The sequence below is a fragment of the Cebus imitator genome, unplaced genomic scaffold (assembly GCF_001604975.1).
Source record: "Cebus imitator isolate Cc_AM_T3 unplaced genomic scaffold, Cebus_imitator-1.0 Scaffold180, whole genome shotgun sequence".
NCBI lineage: Eukaryota > Metazoa > Chordata > Mammalia > Primates > Cebidae > Cebus > Cebus imitator.
Window position 1 is genome coordinate 2,818,325 of NW_016107495.1, and position 17,918 is coordinate 2,836,242.

General features: G+C 42.5%; 1 protein-coding gene across 4 annotated transcripts in view; it reads left to right on the forward strand.

The window, feature by feature from the left end:
- Window positions 1–4,605: 4,605 nt before the first annotated feature.
- The window catches only part of CLIP4 (CAP-Gly domain containing linker protein family member 4), a 74,038-nt gene continuing 60,725 nt past the window's right edge, over window positions 4,606–17,918 (forward strand). The window contains exons 1-2 of one of the 4 annotated variants that reach the window (XM_037744646.1): window positions 4,606–4,928; window positions 11,925–12,072. In XM_037744646.1, the coding sequence (XP_037600574.1) occupies window positions 11,940–12,072 (133 nt within the window). In that variant the 5' untranslated portion in view covers window positions 4,606–4,928; window positions 11,925–11,939. Of the gene's footprint in view, window positions 4,929–5,462; window positions 5,724–5,809; window positions 5,855–6,110; window positions 6,277–11,924; window positions 12,073–17,918 lie in introns of those variants that run through there. The other 3 variants (XM_037744645.1, XM_037744647.1, XM_017545663.2) reach the window with 3 other exon arrangements.

Here is a 17,918-nt window from a genome sequence, read left to right on the forward strand (position 1 = left end):
GTATAGTGATCAGATCACAGTCATTAGCATATCCCTCGTCTCAAAAATTTATTGTTTCTTTGTGTTAAGAATGTTCAATATCCTCCTTGTAGCTATTTGAAACCATATAATATTGTTAAATAGCATTATCCTACAGAGTTAGAGAGCACTAGAACATATGCCTCCAATCTAGCTGTAATTATAAAAAAAAAAAGCATCATGTGGTGTCTGATTGTGGCAGCAACTGGAGAGCCTGGGGAGCAGTGCTCCATGTAGGAATATGCTAAGTTTGGAAAATTCCTTTGCTAGTGTCTTCTTGCAACTAGGGCTAAGAAAAAGGAAACTAAATTTATAGAGTAGGGCCAGGTGTGATGGCTCATGCCTATAATCCAGCATTTTGGGAGGCTGAGGTGGGCGGATCATTTGAGGTCAGGAGTTCAAGAGAAACCCCATCTCTACTAAAAATACAAAAATTAGCCAGCCATGGTAGTGTGCATCTGTAATCCTAGCTACTCAGGAGGCTGAGGCAGGGAGGCTCTTCCTTGAACTGAGGAGGTGGAGGTTGCGTTGAGCTGAGATTCTGCCACTATATTCCAGCCTGGGTGACAGAGCAGGACTCTGTCTCAAAAAAAAAAAAAAAAAAAAAAAAAAAAAAAAAAAAAAATAGGATAGCATGAAACTAAACTAGATCAATTGAATTAAAATATCTGAGGGGTTCTCTAGGGTCTATTTTACGAAAGCTATCCAGGTGATTCTAATGTACGTAATGTACAACTAGGAACGAGAAGCCCCATTCAGATAATAAGGCTCATGCGGCTCAGTGGAGTCCTCTTCAGCTGTGATCTACTTCAGCAGGTGGTCCCCACCTGCAACCTTAACAGAAGAGATGGATCAGAGGAGGGTAAGCCCAGGTAGAAGCAGTAGGATGTCCTTGGGGTCTCCAGTGGCTACTGATTTGTAAGGATTTCCATGGTACGTGAATTTACTCAATAAATGAGATCATAAACTTTTTAAAGAATGAAGACAGGGACATTGGGGAATCCAGAAATATGATAGGAAGAAGGAATGGCTCCAGTGAGCAAAAAGAAGAATAGAGTTGCCATTTACTGACCTAGGGAAGGTTATGAGGAAGGGTCCCATTTTGAACATGTTCTATTTGTAATGTGTATTGTGCTCTGTAGAATTGATGTTGAGTAGGCAGTTGGACATACGTCTGGGCTGGAGATAGAAATCTGGGAATCATGAAAACAGAGATGATATTTGTTTATTTATTATTATTATTGTTTGAGATGGAGTCTTACTCTGTACCCTATGCTGTAGTGCAGTGGCATGATCTTGGCTCACTGCAACCTCCACCTCCCGGGTTCAAGCAGTTCTCCTGTCTCAGCCTCCCAAGTAGCTGGAACCACAGGCACACACCACCATGCCCAGTTAATTTTTGTATTTTTAGTAGAGATTGGTTTTCACCATGTTGGCCAGTCTTGTCTTGAACTCCTGACCTCTATTGATCCATCCGCCTTGGCCATTCAAAGCACTGGGATTACAGGTGTGAGCCACCACGCCCAGCCAATATTTAAAGCCATAGACTGGATAAGGTCATCTGCTATCTGAGAAATTGACTTCCTAGAAGCTGCATAAAGAAGGTGCTTATAGAACCATTGTAAGGGTTTCTCTGAAGCATATCCAGAAGGGTGATTGCTGAGTCATAAAGCATATTACTAATTTTTTTTCACAAAACACTGCCAGGTTGATCTGCAGAATATATTTACCAGTTTAAATTTCCTGACCTCTGTTGATCCATCCGCCTTGGCCATTCAAAGCGTCAGCAGTGCACGAGGACTCCTATTTCCCCATATCTTTGCCAATATTTGGGATGATCTTTCTGATTTTTGCCGTGCTGATGGGTAAAGCAGTCGTGCGTTGAAAATAGCTCATGCGAGCTGATAAAGCACATTTCTTTCCAACTTCTTGTTTGGTGACCTCAAGCTACACTGGTAGCTGGAAACTGGCAGTGGCCAGAGTATTTGCACCATGGAAATTGGCAAACATCACAGATTAGGACTTTTCCTTCCCTGGGGAGCTGGTTTTAAAACGTAGAGCAGCATATTGGTGGCTATGGGGTGTGTCACACCGTTTATATTCCCTGTCGCTGATAACAAATGGGGTTGAGCATCTCTTTAATGCCTGTTTGCCATCCTGGCTTTTCCTTCTGTGAACTGCCTATTCTTAGACATTTCTCATTTTTATATCGGCTTTTAAAAATATTTTATATTGACTTATTTTTGATTTGCAAAAATCTCCTCTTGCATTTCAGATATTAATCCCTAATTGCTTTTGAACATATGACATGTCTTCTCCCAATTTGTCAGCCATCTGTTAATTTTTTCTATGGTATTCTTAACAGAACCCTTAATTGTGATATAGTCAAGTCCTACAATTTTTTTGCTTCAAGGTTTGTGCTTTTGCAGTCTTGTTTGATGAAGTAAGTTCCTAACCCACATTCTAGAGACAATCTCCTGCATTTTCTTTTATATCATATGTAGGTCTTCCATTTACCTGGAATTCATCTTTGTATATGGTGGAACATGGGGCTCCCAACTTTATTTTTTCTTGATAAAGTAAAACCAGTTTCCCCAATGCTGTCTTCTAAATAATTTATATTTTTCTCATTGATCTGTAGTACCATCTTTGTGTAAATGGAAGTCCTATTTATACACAGGTCTGCTCCCGGGTTCTTTCCATTCCCTATTTGCTCTATGTATTCCTACACCAGTTCCGTAATATTTTTATTACAATGTGGTAATGACATAATATTTGGCATGGCAGGTCTCCTCTGGTTTTTCCAAAATGGACTTAACTGTTTAAAATTTTATTTCTCCTTATATAAGTTTCTTGAGTTTCCTAAAAGTTTAGTTTCTGCTGGAATTTTGCTTGTGATAACATTTATTTTGGAGACTAAATGGCTATTTTTATAATGTAAAGTATCCTATCCATGCTATATCTCTTTACTTATTCAATCTTTTTATGTCCTTAAGTAGAGTTTTGAAATTGTCTCCATAAAGTTCTTGCAAGTTGTTAGGTTAATTCCTGGATATTATGCTTTAGAGTTTGTTAAACTTTATTGTTACTGTGAATGGTTTCTTATCGTCTGTTGCGTTTCCCAGTTGTTTACTGCTGATGTAGACAAAACTATTGATTTTTAGAAACCGATCTTGTACTTGGCAACCTTGCTGAGCTAACATTACTTCTAATACTTTGTTGATTCTGTTGGGCTTTTGATGCTGATGATCGTATCTGTAAACACTGCAGACAGGAAGATTTTAGGGGCTCTGCCCAGTGCTCTGATCTTCTACATTCAAGCACTTCTGCTAGTTGAACTCCAATCTGGTGCCCCAGTTCTGACAGTTGGGTGTCTCTCACAGTCCTAAGGGCCTCGGCCCCCTATACATTCACAACGTGGAATCTGATGATATTGTGCCCCATATCCAGTCCATGTAAAAGCAGTGACCTTGTCTTCTTTTGCTATTTCTTCTAACCCTTTTATCATGGTCAGGGGCCTGAGAGCTACTGACAGATCTTCCCGCTGCTGACTGTCTGAACTTCTGAATGCTGCTCTATGCAGGAACTCTGGGTCTTTAATGCCCACAAAGACAGCCTGTGTAGGTTAGCAAAGTGGAGAATTAACATAGGCCTCAGATCAGACAGACTAAGGTTTGAATCTTATTTCTGCCCCAGGCTATACGGAGCAATTCAGGCAGCCTCCCAGAGTCTGTTTCTTCATTTGCAAAGTGAATGAATACAAGTAAGATCCCCACAGGTCCAGTGCCTTACAGTGGTCAGTGAGTAATGCCCCTTCTCCACACCGTGATGCTGACCACTAAAGCTCATCACCTCCTGACACTGTGGGTTATTGCTACACTTTTCAGGAACTTTGTGCCTCCAGATAGAATTGAATCTCAGCAGCTACAGTTGGTTCACATCCACATGTGCCTTCCCACCCCAAGGAAGAGATCAAGTTCCAAGTTCTGGCTACATATCATTGTCCAGTCTCGCTCTTGTTAACTGGGCAATATCTGGGGCTAAAGCCTGTACGTCATGTGGTATCTAGGAAGTATGACTCTAATGAGTACTTGCATTCTGGATGATGGTGTAAAGGAGTAACATCATATTTTTGAAGAAAGGCAACTAAGTGAGTAGGAGACTTTGGTGGCTTGGTATCCTGGGAATTTGCCTATGTATCATATAGTGTTTGGGTGTAGCAGAAAAAGTCAGTGGCCTGGCAGGTTCTAACAGAGATCTTTATTATAGCTAAGAACAACTCACTAGCCATGCCTTGTCACCTACTAATAGTGGTATTTCAGAGGGATAATTTAAATCAGCAATAAAAGTGAACTGTGCACTTTTGGAAACTTCACTAATAGCTCCTCTGTTACACACAGATCTTTACGACTTTCTGTGGTTCAGTGACAGCCTCATTTTTAGGTGCATGAAGCCAACCAAGGGCAGATTGCCTTCCTTCTTTTAATGAGCTAAAGAGATGGGTGGGTCAGACAAGAAGAGGGTGTGATGAAAGCAGGGAAAGGGAGATGGAATCGTCAGAGGGAGGAGGAAGTAAGTATCGGTGTTACATTATCTCTGAGAGCACAGGCAGATGCTGAGCCTGCAGAGACAGAGAATCTGGCAGCTGACCAGGGACGGGGAGGTCATGTATTTAAATATTGTGGGTTTTAGTCGACGGTGTGCTCCACCCAATTCAACAATGCGACGTGACTGCTACTAGCAACTATTTTGATGTGTTGAATTTTGTTAACACAAGTATAGGTCCTAAGAAGAGGTGGCAGTCTCTTTCCTCTCTGCCCTTGACAGGCCGCCCATTCATTCCTGATTATTACATTTAGGAGAGCTCTGGACAAGCTGGGACCCACCCAAGAGAATCCCCCAACATGCTGGTGAGTGGGATTGCGACCATGTCATATCAGTAGTAGCCTAAGGGACAGGTAACGTGTGTCTGGGATGAACTGGAGGCATACTTGAGTTCCTAGGGCAGAAACAAAATCCAATGAGGGGGAGATGCAAGGAGCTGGATTTTAGCTCCTAAGGTAGAAGGAAATTTTCCAAAAGGCTGATCAAAATTAAACGGCTGCCTTAAAAGGTAATGCGTTCCTTGTTACTGGAAGTGTTCAACCACTGCTTGGTGGGAAGACACTGTGAGGACGATTCAGGCAATTGGAAAGGGGGCTTTTCTCAGTTTCTGGATTCACTCATTCTCACAGGAAACGATGCTCTGGCGCGCCGTGAGCCAGACGTTCATTCACACCTGCTCCTGCCAGGCACTGTGGTGCGGAACACAGACGCCTCTGTGAAGCAGTCGCTGGAGGCCTCAGAGGCAGCTGACACGTCGAATGACTGTTGACTCTATGTTTCAAACCTTGGTCCTGGTCTTACTGGGTCTCCTCATTAAGGGGACTCACTGTGTTCAGTAAGGCTTTCTTGCCACCAGATGACAGAGAGCCAGGCTGTCAGCGTTCAGGACTTTAGGTGCACAATTTCGCCCTGTGGGGTCCTTGGGAGACGGAGAAGTGGGCAGGAGGGAAGGTGGGTGAGGAGGCAGCAAAGCAGCAGGAGCCATCAACTAATTGTTGAAACGTGGGTGTAGTAAGGATCAGGCGTTTTACAGCAAGCCCTGCCAGCTGGTGGATCTACTCTTGGCCCGGCTCGGCCAGACTCTGGGGAGCCCAAGACGGGTAAGATGCGGTCCCTGGCTTAAGCAAGGTGGGAGCGCCGCGGACTGGAGACGGGAGACGGCGAGGCAGGGGGCTGTAACAGCGGTGGGCTGCACGGCGTGGCGGGGCCGCCTGGCCTCGCGGCGGGGGAGGTAGCACCGCGACACCCCGCAGACCCTGCTAGCCCGGGTCGCGGCCCCGCGTGCGCCGGATCTTCCGCCTGTCTGGGGGTGCGCCAGATCTTCCGCGGGGCGCGGGCGTGAGACCAGCCAGCGCAGGCGCGCGCTCCCTCCTCGGTCCCCCCGCCACCCCGAGTCCCCGGCGCGTGCGCGGGGCCGAGGCCGAGGCCTGCACTGCGCTCGCGCCCCCACCCCGCGTGGGGCCCGGCTCGAGCGCGCGCGGCGCGGAGGCGGCAGCGGGAGGGGCCCGGCTAGGTCCGGAGCGGCGCGGCGGGAGGCTCCGTGGGCGGCCACGGGAGACAGCGCCGGGGGGAGCGCGCCTCTCGGCCTTTCCTCCGCGCCCCCGCGTCCCCGCGTACCCAGCCGGCCGCTCCGAGAGGACCCGGAGGAGGCAGGTGGGCCGGGGGCGCGCGGGGCCCCCAGGGCCGCGGGCTGGCCGGCGGCTGGGTAGGCGCCTGGGTGGGCGGCTCTGGAGGGCCCGCGGGGGAGGTAGGAGGCCCCGGGAGGGCGGTGCAGAGGCGCTGGGGGCCTTGGAAGCCCCGCGGCCGCCTCCCGTGGGCGCCGGTGTCGCCGGCCGCGGGGAGGCCCTCTCGGGGCGGCGCGGCCCACCGGGCTGGGATGGGGGCTCCTCGTGGCGGTCGCCGACGGACGGCTCAACTTTAGGTTGAAGGGCGCGGGGTGTGCGGAGCTGCGCTCTGGTCCACGACTGCCCCGGCCGCCCTGGGAGCCCCCGCACGCGCCGTGGCTTTCCAGCGCGGCCTCTTCCCGTCTCTCACTTGTCCCCCCTTGCGCATTAAATTGTTGAGAAACCTTTGATCAGTGGGTATTCAGAGCTAAACCAAATGGCTGTTCTTGCAGTCCTTGGCCACCTGAGATCCCTTAATTCTGAACCATCCGCCCTGGGAGGGGAAGGTGGAAGGAGCGCTGGAGCTGAGCCCGCATCCTTACGGATTCCATTCACGGCTTATGACGGTAGCGCTTTGAATGAGCTGTCAGGCTGCTGTCGTCATCCAGACGCTGGTTTTCAGCTCTGTTCGGAGACAGTGTTTTGATATGTATCAGAGGATGTTGTTCCTAGGGGACAGTAACTTGCTGTATGTTCCGAGATCCTAGACTGTGTTCATATTGTAGCACCATCATTGTGTAAAACGGCGCCTTTGAAAGATGTCAGTAAACACCTTCCTCCTTAGGAACATCCGCCAGCACTTAAATCATACTTCACTTTCACTTTGACGTTTGTTGTTTGTGAATCTTTTGCACAATTTAAAGTGAGTCTTAACAGCAGAGGATCGGGTGGTGCGGAGCATGGAGCAACTAGGGAGGAAAGCAGAGCCTTGAACCGGCTAGAGTCTAGTTGGTCTGCGTTTTCATGTAGCAGAACCATCCTGCTTCCAGCTTATTTTGCTAAAGTGCATATGATGCATTTTTTAAGGGCTTTCATTTGATACAGACTATCTGGACTGTAAGATTGAGTCTTGCCATGCATGGAAGGTGTTTACTTCTGCTTTGTAGAAGATTTACCCCATGGTATACTATTTGTAGTATTCATTTCAGACATCTTGTGTTGACCCGATACAGTCCCACCAGCAAGGCCTTTTAAAAAAGGGATCTGTGTTGTCTTTGATTGCTTATGACAACTCCAATTTTGACGCATGTATTTGAAACGAGTGATCTTTAGATTATAAAATCAACTTCACTCTTCTCTGTTCAAATCTACAAACTGGTTACTTTTAGGCTTACTGCTCCGTTGTTAATTATTTATAATGAGCTGTGGAGCTATAGGCTTGTTTTAGTGTGTTAACCTTTATTTGTGTCTTGTCTCAGGCGTCTGTATATGGTTTTCTCATCTGGAGAGTGAGCTGCACTGTTTTCCTTCAGTGCTGTTTAGTAGTTTTCCGAGACCAGGAACACGTTCTTTTGGATTCCCCAATAAGGTAGCACTAGCCACATACAGCTTTTGAGCACTCGAATGGTGCTAGAGCAGTAGAACTGAAATTTTAATATATTTTTTCTTTTCATTTCCCCCCCCCTTTTTTTTTTTTATTTGGAGTTTCACTCTGTTGCCCAGGCTGGAATGCGGTGGCCTGATCTTGGCTCACTACAACCTGTGCCTCCCAGGTTCAAGTGATTCTCCTGCCTCAGCCTCCCCAGCAGCTGGGATTACAGGCACCTGCCACCACACCCTCTTAATTTTTGCTGTGCAGTTTCACCGTGTTGGCCGGGCTGGTCTCCAACTCCTGACCTGAAGTGATCTGCCCATCTCAGCCTCCTAAACTGTTGGGATTGCAGGTGTGAGCCACTGTACCTGGCCAGTTTTTAATTTAGTTTAAATAGTCACATGTGTCTAGCAGCTACCTGGTCAGACACCACAACTTAAATTAGTCCCCAGGAAGCCTTCATTGGTCCTCTTGAATCCATGCTCTAATAGGACCCAGCTCTCTTCGGTTGTAACACTTACTACTTTCAGCTGGTGGGAGTCAACACCAGGCTGTAATCTACTTGAGGACAAGGGCATATCTGGTTTCTTTACCTTTGCACAGCTTAGAACTTAGTAAGAAAAACGGAATAAATATTTGTTGAATGCATAAATGAGCTTTTTCGGGGCAGGTATTTCAACTTTGAATTCTCTCTAGGGCCAACTAAGTGTCCAATACTGTAAATATCTGTTTAGTGATTGTACAGATGTATGATGTACAGATTTACCTACAGATGTAGGTAGCAAATAAAAGGATCATTGGAGTTATGCTTTAAATATGTGGTAAGGTTGTTGGAATCTCAGGAAAATGATGACTCATAACAAAGTATTATAGGTAATTGAATGAAAAGGCCTCATCATTCCAGCTAATGTAGACACAGCTTGGGTCTCCTATTAGTTGAACAACTCAAGGATGCTCTTGAACCATATCTCAAATCTGAAGTCTCCTGGCCTCAGTGAGGCTCTTTTGTGGGGTCCAGACAGCCCTGAACCAGCCTGAAGGTGCTAGTGGACATCTCCATTGATCACTGCTCTGTGTTAAGGCATGGACCAAGGAGTCTTGCAAAAAAAATCGCAAGATATTTGAGCGATGTTATACAAGATGCTTTTGCTAAGAGCTAACTTGGAGTGATGAATAGGATGGGATTCCTATAGAAATCAGAGTTTGGGGAATTTGATTCTAGCTATTGTTAAGTATTGGAGGCACCTGTTCTGTAGACAGTTATTAGGGCCAACATTTTTTTATTTTGTCTTGTTACAAAGTTTTGGTCTTCTTGCCCAGGCTGGAGAGCAGTGGTGCCATCTTGGCTCACTGCAACTTCTGCCTCTTGAGTTCAAGCGATTCTCCTGCCTCAGCCTTCTGAGTAACTGGGATTACAGGCACCTGCCACCATGCCCAGCTAATTTTTTGTATTTTTAGTAGAGACAGCATTTGCCATGTTGGTCAGGCTGGTCTCAAACTCCTGACCTCGGTGATCCACCTACCTTGGCTTCCCAAATTGCTGGGGTTACAGGTGTGAGCCACCTTGCCTGCAGGGCCAACTTTTTACCTTAGCTTACTTTATAATTAGTTATCACCAGTTTACCCTATTTGGAGTTGTAGTGAAAGTACATACTCAATCCAAATCAGTGTAACTTAGACATTTGACCAAGGGTCCAGGTGTCATAGGTCTTCAGATCCAGGAATTGCTTTTAGGAAATGAATCTGAGACTATATGGAAGTTTATAGGGGTATATAGTTTTCTTTGGTAGGACAAAAGGTGGAATGTTAGGTTTTTCATGAAGATAAGGAAATGTAGGGAAAAATGCAACGAAGACAAAATACAAAGAATGTTCACTGCATTGGTCAGGTAATACTGTAGCTTCTCTGGACTCGAAGTACTTAACATATAAAAGAATGAAACTGGTTACATCTGATTGCATAAATCCTTTTTCCACTTTGAATCTAAGCTTTGAATATTAAATATGTGTAACACACTAGCTCCGGTGATAACCAATAGTTGTGTAAAATACAGTTCAAATCTTTGAGGATCTCAACAGTTTACAAGGAAATGAAAGTGCTCTGGGGATCACTTAAAATAAATTTTTTTTTGAGTAAGAAACTCCACCCTTTGAAAGGGATGTCATTTGGTGACTCCTCTTAACTGACTCAGGCAGATATCCACTGAATCATTTTGCTGAATGATTAAGGGTATAAAAACATAGGTCTGAGTCCCAAACCCTGGTTATAGTCAGATCAATTTTCCTAAAACAGCTTTAATCATGCTACCCTTTTTCAAAAAATCAGTAGTTTCCCAGTGCTCATGAAAGTAAGTGGTTTGGTCTTTGATCAGGTATTTACTCCTCAAGATAGCCCTAAAAAGCCTTTACAGCCTCACCTCTGACTGTTTTCCTAGCCACATCCCAAGTTCCAGCCTAGTGTTTCTTTAGTGGGATCCCCTTTTACATTTATACCTATTCATCATTCAAGACTCTTCTCAGATGATACCTTCTTCACTGTTTATGATGATTAGAAGCTCAGCCACTGTAAATGTTCCTGGTACTTATGTGATGGAACAGATTCCATTCTGCCTCATAATCTTAGTTATTAGTGGTACTTTATTCATGTTAATAGATTGTAAGCTACCTAACAAGCATGGACCATCTGTTAACTCATTTTTGTATTTGCTAAAACATCTAGAATAATGCCTTATATGTAGTGATTCCTTAATAAATACTACTGTTTGGAATTGGTAGTGTTTGAGGAAGATCACTGCTGTATAACAGTAATTCCGTGACCTTGTCATTTTCCTATTTATGTGGCAAGGTTAATGTCAAAATGATTCAAAGTATTTAGTGGTAAGTAATTTTAGCATCCAAGAAAATTTGAATACCTTAAAATAGTAACAACTGGATTAGGTTACCTAACATATAACATCTATGTCCATATAAGCATACGATTTTTGAGGAAAAAGAAAGCATCCTACTTTTTACCAATTCCTGCCTGTATTAGGAAAACATGACTCAAGTTGGGAAGACAACAGTGAGTTCAATGAAATGACTGTTTTCTTGCAGTGGGGCCTGATGGTAAGAAGAATTAAGTTAGATATAGGGTTCGTTAACTAAGTAGAACAGAGCACATGTTAGTAATATCTAGTACGTTACCTACTGTCAGATTAAGCTGTTACCTATTTTTATTCAGTGCTTTCTACTGAAATAAACTAAACTCAATTTAGTTTTATCATAATTTTTTGCTTACATTTAAACACAGGGATTCGTGATGCTTCAGATTGTAAAGATCTGTTACAAAAGAAACTGGGGAAGGCTTTTAGCTTCGCAAGTTTGGTTTCATTAGCAGTTTCTCTGCTTTCTACATTGTTTCTGAGATGTAGGCAAGGGTATAGCACAAAGCCGAATTTAGAGCAAATTTATTCTAAGCACTCATGTTTTCTGGGAAAAAGAGGTAATATAAACCATGTGCTTTAAAAGGCATGGCTTCCATCTTTGGCTAGGACAGAACTCACAGACCCTTGGACTTTGTTAAGTCAAACCATCTCAGTAAACTTTTAGATTTGTAGGAATGACATGATTAATTTTCAGTAAAGTTTACTGGGATAGAAAATAATGGAAACATTTTAAGGTAGATTATTTTCATGTGATAAGCACATGAAATGAGCTATTGGATGACAAATGATGTAACTCGTGCCAGCATTATGGGAAATTAAAGATCCATCTACCAGGGTTAATATACCCTTGTTTGTTACATGAGTAAGAGGCTGTCATCCATTTAGATTAGCTCAGCATTAAAAAAGTTTTCACCTATTGTAGTTTATTCCTCTTGAGCTTTGTCTAGAAAGATTACTTGTGCTGCTGACTATATAAGAGGCAAGTGTGAAGCAATGTATGCCTTTTAACAACAGTTTGCCAACAGGAATTTTTTCCCTTTCCTAAAGATTCTTGAAGGTTGAAACTGAAAATGTCAGCAGACTTGACGTCAAAGGACTTTTAGGCTTTTTGCAATTGAAGGCAGTCATTCTAAGTTGCATACAAATAAAGCAGAAACACCTTTTTTTGTCTTTCTTATTATAGGTGGCTTTCTAGAAGATGACCATAGAGGACCTTCCAGATTTTCCATTAGAAGGAAATCCTTTGTTTGGAAGATACCCATTTATATTTTCTGCTTCTGACACCCCAGTTATCTTTTCCATTTCTGCAGCACCAATGCCTTCAGACTGTGGTATGTGAAGTAGCTGTGCTTATTTCCTGTGAACTGGTAACTTGACTACTCTGTTATGCCTTTTTTTGCACTCATAGTTTTTCTTAAAACCACTTTTATGGTTTTCATAAAATTGCTAAAGTCTTCCTTTTTCAAAAATACAATTGCTTATTGCTTTTTCTGCTTCTTAAGCTAAATGCTTTATTTCTGCTGTCAGCATTTATATTATGTTAAAATGTTCATTTTAAGCACCATGATGGATTTAGAGGGCTTTATTTTTAGAATGCAGTGGTGCTTAGGCATCTAGCATTCTTTTGCTATTGATGTACTTATTTTGGTTAAATATACTGACTTGCTAAAAAAGCCATATACTTAGGCAAAGATGGTAAGAGACCCTTCCCTGGAATGTGGAATGAGATTGGTTAATGTTTAAATTGGTCCATTTGCATCTTCTCTGTAAAATGTTAATTTAGAAGCATTCCACTTTTCATCTATTTAGGCTTATTTCTCCAGAACCATAATAAAAGGGAACCAGGAGATACATTTGATAGAATTGTTAAATTTCCAATTTAGAGTTTTTCAAGTAAAATGTTGGTTCACCATTTCAAATTGTCATTAGAGGTAGAGATAATACAATTTAAAAATATTAGTAGATATAAAGTTATTGGATTGAGAATTTGTCTTTTTAGTCATATTCATTGTAGTGTAGTAATTCCTCATCTCTCTCTTTTTTTTAAAAATATTCAGATTATATAGCAGCTTACCTAGACCAGTCATCAGAATTATTATAGAAAACTTGTGCCTTGATCTTGGGAGTTATTTCCAGGTTTTGCAATAATTGACTGGGTTTATTTTCAGATATAGCACAATCAGTTATGCAGGGGAAACCTTGAACCTTGTACATTGTACCTTATGTATGACACTTGTCTCCCTCCATCTTGACTTTTCATTATCTTATTTTCTTTCCTGTATTATAGCACTTTGGGATGGATAGCAGTCTTTTTTTTTTTAATATCAAAAGGCTAATATAGTCATTTGTTACTAGTTGCTCAGTGTTTGTTGAATAAATACATTAAATGAAAGGTGAAAATGGTTATTGACCTCTTGGTATAACTGAAATTAAACGTTGAAACCCCATCTCTACTAAAAATACAAAAATTAGCCAGGCGTGATGGTACACACCTGTAATTTCAGCTACTCAGGAGGCTGAGGCAGCAGAATCACTTGAACCAGGAGGCAGTGGTTGCAGTGAGCCGAGATCGCACCACTACACTCCAGCCTGAGCCAGAGAGTGAGACTTTGTCTCAAAAACAAACAAACCAGAAAAAAAAAAAACACATTGTAGTCTTAGAATTATAGGTTTGCAGGCTCCTAGGAACCTTTCCCTACTCACCTCCCAGTGTAGAAATCATATTTTCAGGATTTCTGTCAGATAACCATTTAACCTCTTGCATGTCTTCAATAGTGGGAAACTAACAAAATAGTCAGCTTTATTTTTAAAAACCTTTGCTTGTAATAAAATTGTTTTTGTATATTAACTCAAAGTTGTTCTCCCTGAAACTTTGGCCAACTGATTCTAGTTTGATACATGGCACTAATTCCTTTATAGGATAGCCTTCAAGTATTTGCAGTAGTTTGAACATTTTAACTTAGTCTAAACTTCCTTAAGCAACACACTTCTGGTCCCTTCACCAGTTTCTCATTGTCAGGATTTCTAGACTCTTTTCATCCTAGTTGCTTTCTTGGTACACTGTGGTCAATGTCCCCTTAAAATGTGGCACACACAATTGTGTTTACTAAGCCAGTATTTATTGAGTGCTAGGGACTGTCCTGGATGCTGGGGATATCAGTGACCAAGACTGATCTGGTAGGGAAGACAGTAAACCAACAAATGAATAGACAAAACAAACATAGGTTATAATGAATTCTGTGGAAGAAAGAAACAGGGTGCTGTGATAGAGAATAAGGGGGAAGGGCGGCCGCATTATATGGGGTGGTCATTCAGAGAATCGGAAAAGGCTGGCTGTGAGAAGAGCCTGGGAAGAAGTGTTCCAGGACGAAACACAGAAAACCAAAGGTACAGTGTTGGGGGAAGGCCTTGGCATTTCCTAAGAAGTAATTGAAGCTCTTTGTGGCTGAGAAGCAGTGATTGAGTGGCAGAGTGGGAGGAGATGGAATTGGAGAGTAAGGCACTGACCAGGTCATGGGGAGTGGGTCACATAGGCCACCATAAGGAATTTGCATGTGATACCAACAAATGAGCTTAAAACCAAGAAACAAAGAAACCGGTCCACAGAAACCAGAGTTGAGGTGTGTGACTCAGTGTTAACTCAATGTGGTTAACCTGTAAAAGTATATACTGTTCTTGCATAACAATTTTTGAAATCTTTTGCTTTGAAATGCCTTCACAATCAGTTCATGCAGAACACATTGCATACATTATAAATACCACAATACCTTATTATATATTTTGCTTGAAAAGTGAGTTATCTGTTAAATAATAATTTAAAAAGTCTTTAGTAGAAGTTACTCTTTCTAGTGCTCTTCATTCCTTTGTGTAGGTCCAGATTTCCATCTGATACCATTTCCTTCTGCCTGAAGCACTTCCTTTAATGTTTCTTACCATGCTGGTCTGCCAGTGATGAATCCTTTCAGCTATTTTATGTCTGAAAACATCTTAGTTTACTTTCTTTTTTAAAAAATGTGTTTGCTGGGTTTAGAATTATAGGTTGGTAGTTTTCTTTCAGTACATTAAAGATTTTGCTCTCCCATTTGCATTGTTTCTGCTGTCATTTTTGTTTCTCTAGATACAATGTGTCTTTATTGGCTGCTTTAAAGAGTTTCTCTTTATTTCGAGCAATTTTACTATTATGTGCTTAGGGATTATTTTCTGTATGTTCTTGTACTTGGGGCTGGTTGAACTGCTTGGATCTGTGGATTTCAGTTTTCATTAAGCTTGGGAAATCGTTATTTAAATTTTTTTTTTTTTTTCGGCTGGGTGCAGTGGCTCATGCCTGTAATCTGAGCACTTTGGGAGGCTGAGGCGGGTGGATCATGAGGTCAGGAGATTGAGACTATCCTGGCCAACATGGTGAAACCTTGTCTCTACTGAAAATACAAAAAACTTTAGCTGGACATGGTGGCATGTGCTGTAGTCCCAGCTATTCACGAGGCTGAGGCAGAAGAATCGCTTGAACCTGGGAGGTGGAGGTTATAGTGAGCCCAGATTGTGCCACTGCACTCCTGCCTAGGTGACAAAGCGAGACTCCGTCTCAAAAAATTTTTTTTTTCTGCTTCTCCCCTTTTCAGATATTGTAATTGCATGCATATTATAGACTGCTTGAAGTTGTCCCACAACTCACTGATTTTTTTATATATTTAAACGTTTTTTTATTTTGATTTTCGATAGTGTCTATTACTGCATTTTCAAGTTCATTAGTCTTTCCTTCTGCAGTGTCTAGTTAATTAGCTGTTGATTTTATCCAGTGTAGTTTTCATTTCAGATGGAGTTTTCATCTCTAAAGTTTGCTACGGCTTTTTTATGCCCAGGTCTCTTCTCCACCTTTGAACATTTGTAATAGAGTTACAATGACTGTTTTAATGTTCCTCTCTATTAGTTATAGTATCCATGTCAACTCTAGGTCTGTTTTATTATTCCCCTGATTGTGGGTCATATTATTTTTCTTTCTTTGCATGCCTGATAATCTTTAATTAGATGCCAGACATTGTGAATTTTACCTTGTTGGATGCTGGGTATTTTTGTATTCCTGTAAGTATTCTTGAACTTCGTTCCAGGATGCAGTTTAGTTACTTGGAAATAGTTGGATCCTTTGAGGTCTTGCTTTTCTGATTTGTTAGGTGGGTCTAGAGCCATGCTTGGCCTGTGGCTAGTTATTCCCTGCTACTGAGAATTCTACTCTGGGGTTTCCCAACCCCCTGGCTACAGACTGGTACAAGTCTCCTTACCCTGGTCCCTGGTGCCACAAAGGTTGGGGACTGTTGTTGTATTCAATGCTGTGTGAATTATGAGGATTCTTTTTCAGTCTTCCTGGTGAGAACAGGCACTAATCTCTGTAATCCTTATGGATGCTTTTGTTCCCCTTACCTCAAGTATTTCCTCACAAACATATGCTGAATAGTTGGGAGGACCCTCCATAGGCGTCTGGTGTTCTCTCGCAGTGCATGCATCCATGTCTGCTGTATTCTACCCTGTGACCTCTGGGAGTCCCCTGGGCTTTCTCTTGGTCCCCTGGCCCCACCCCTGAACTATGCTCCTGGAGAGACTCTCAAGGCAGTTACCTGGGGCACGTGTAGGACTTTTCTTGTTTGTATTCCATTCCTCAGGGGTCACTGGCTTTCACTGTCTTAATGTCCAGTGTCTTGAAAACCATTGTTCCTTCTCTCTGGTGTTTTGGTTGTTTCAGATGGAAGGGCAAATTTGGCCCCCATTATTCCATCTTGACTTAAAGCAGACATCACCTCCATTTTCTCCCCTCACCCCAGTTTCTTTTGATTAAAAACTGTTTTTTAGGCTGGCACAGCGGCTCACACCTGTAATCCCAGCGCTTTGGGAGGCGGAGGCAAGATGGATCACCTGAGGTTAGGAGTTCAAGACCAGCCTGACCAACATGGTGAATCCCCATATCTACTAAAAATACAAAAATTAGCTTCATGTGGTGGTGCGTGCCTGTAATCCCAGCTACTTGGGAGGCTGAGACAGGAGACTGCTTGAACCTGAGAGGTGTGTGTTGCAGTGAGCCGAGATCAGTGAGACTGGCCACTGAATTCCAGCCTGGGTGACAGAGTGGGACTCTGTCCCCCCCAAAAAAATAAAAATATAAACTGTTTTTTTTAGCTCTCAAAAGCTTGTAACAATATAAAAAATGTTTTCCTGTATGAAGTTGAAAATGGAAATGTCGTTAGATATATTACTATATTGCATTGTATCTTAGAGGCCATTCTGGGCTATTCTGGCTTTAATCCTGACTCAGTAACTTTCCAGTTGTGTGATTTTGGACAAATTGCTTATTTTCTCTATCCCTTTGTTTCTTCTTCTATAAAATGAGAATAACAAAAGTGCCTACCTCATATGGTAGTTATGAGGATTAAATAAATTAATAATCACAAAGTTCATAGAATAGTCCCTGGTATCTACAAGGCACTTAATAAATCCAACTTGTTATTATTTAAATGAGCCATCTGGAGAGCAGCACATTACGAAAATTTCCAGATTTGCTCTCAGAGCATCTTGAGATACTGAGATGAGGATGGCAGTTTCTAGCTGGTGGACTTTCCTGGTTGCACTTTGAATGTCTTGGTTGATGTTATCAGATGTTTCGGTGAATTCTCTGAATGGCCCCCACAGAAACAGGCACAAAGGTTCCTTACATGAGCCATGGTGGTGATTTGTCTAAAGTTTACATAAAATCATCTAGTAGGGCTTGGGGGAAAAGGACAGTTTTTTTTTGAGATGGAATCTTGCTCTGTCACCCAGGCTGGAGTACAGTGGTGTGATCTCGGCTCACTGCAACTTCTGCCTCCTGGGTTCAAGCAATTTTTCTGCCTCAGCCTCCTGAGTAGCTGGGATTATAGGCATGCACCACCACATGAGGCTAATTTTTGTATTTTTAGTAGAAACGGGGTTTCACCATATTGGCCAGGCTGATCTTGAACTCCTGACCTTGTGAACCACCTGCCTCCCAAAGTGCTGGGATTACAGTCGTGAGCTACCACACTCAGCCAAGGATAGTTTTAAGAAATTGGAATCATTAGTTTGGAGATATTGTAACCAGATATTGGAGGAAACGAGGAATTCAGGATCCACTCCAGTTTACAGGTGGATAACAACACCACAAAGACAATCAACA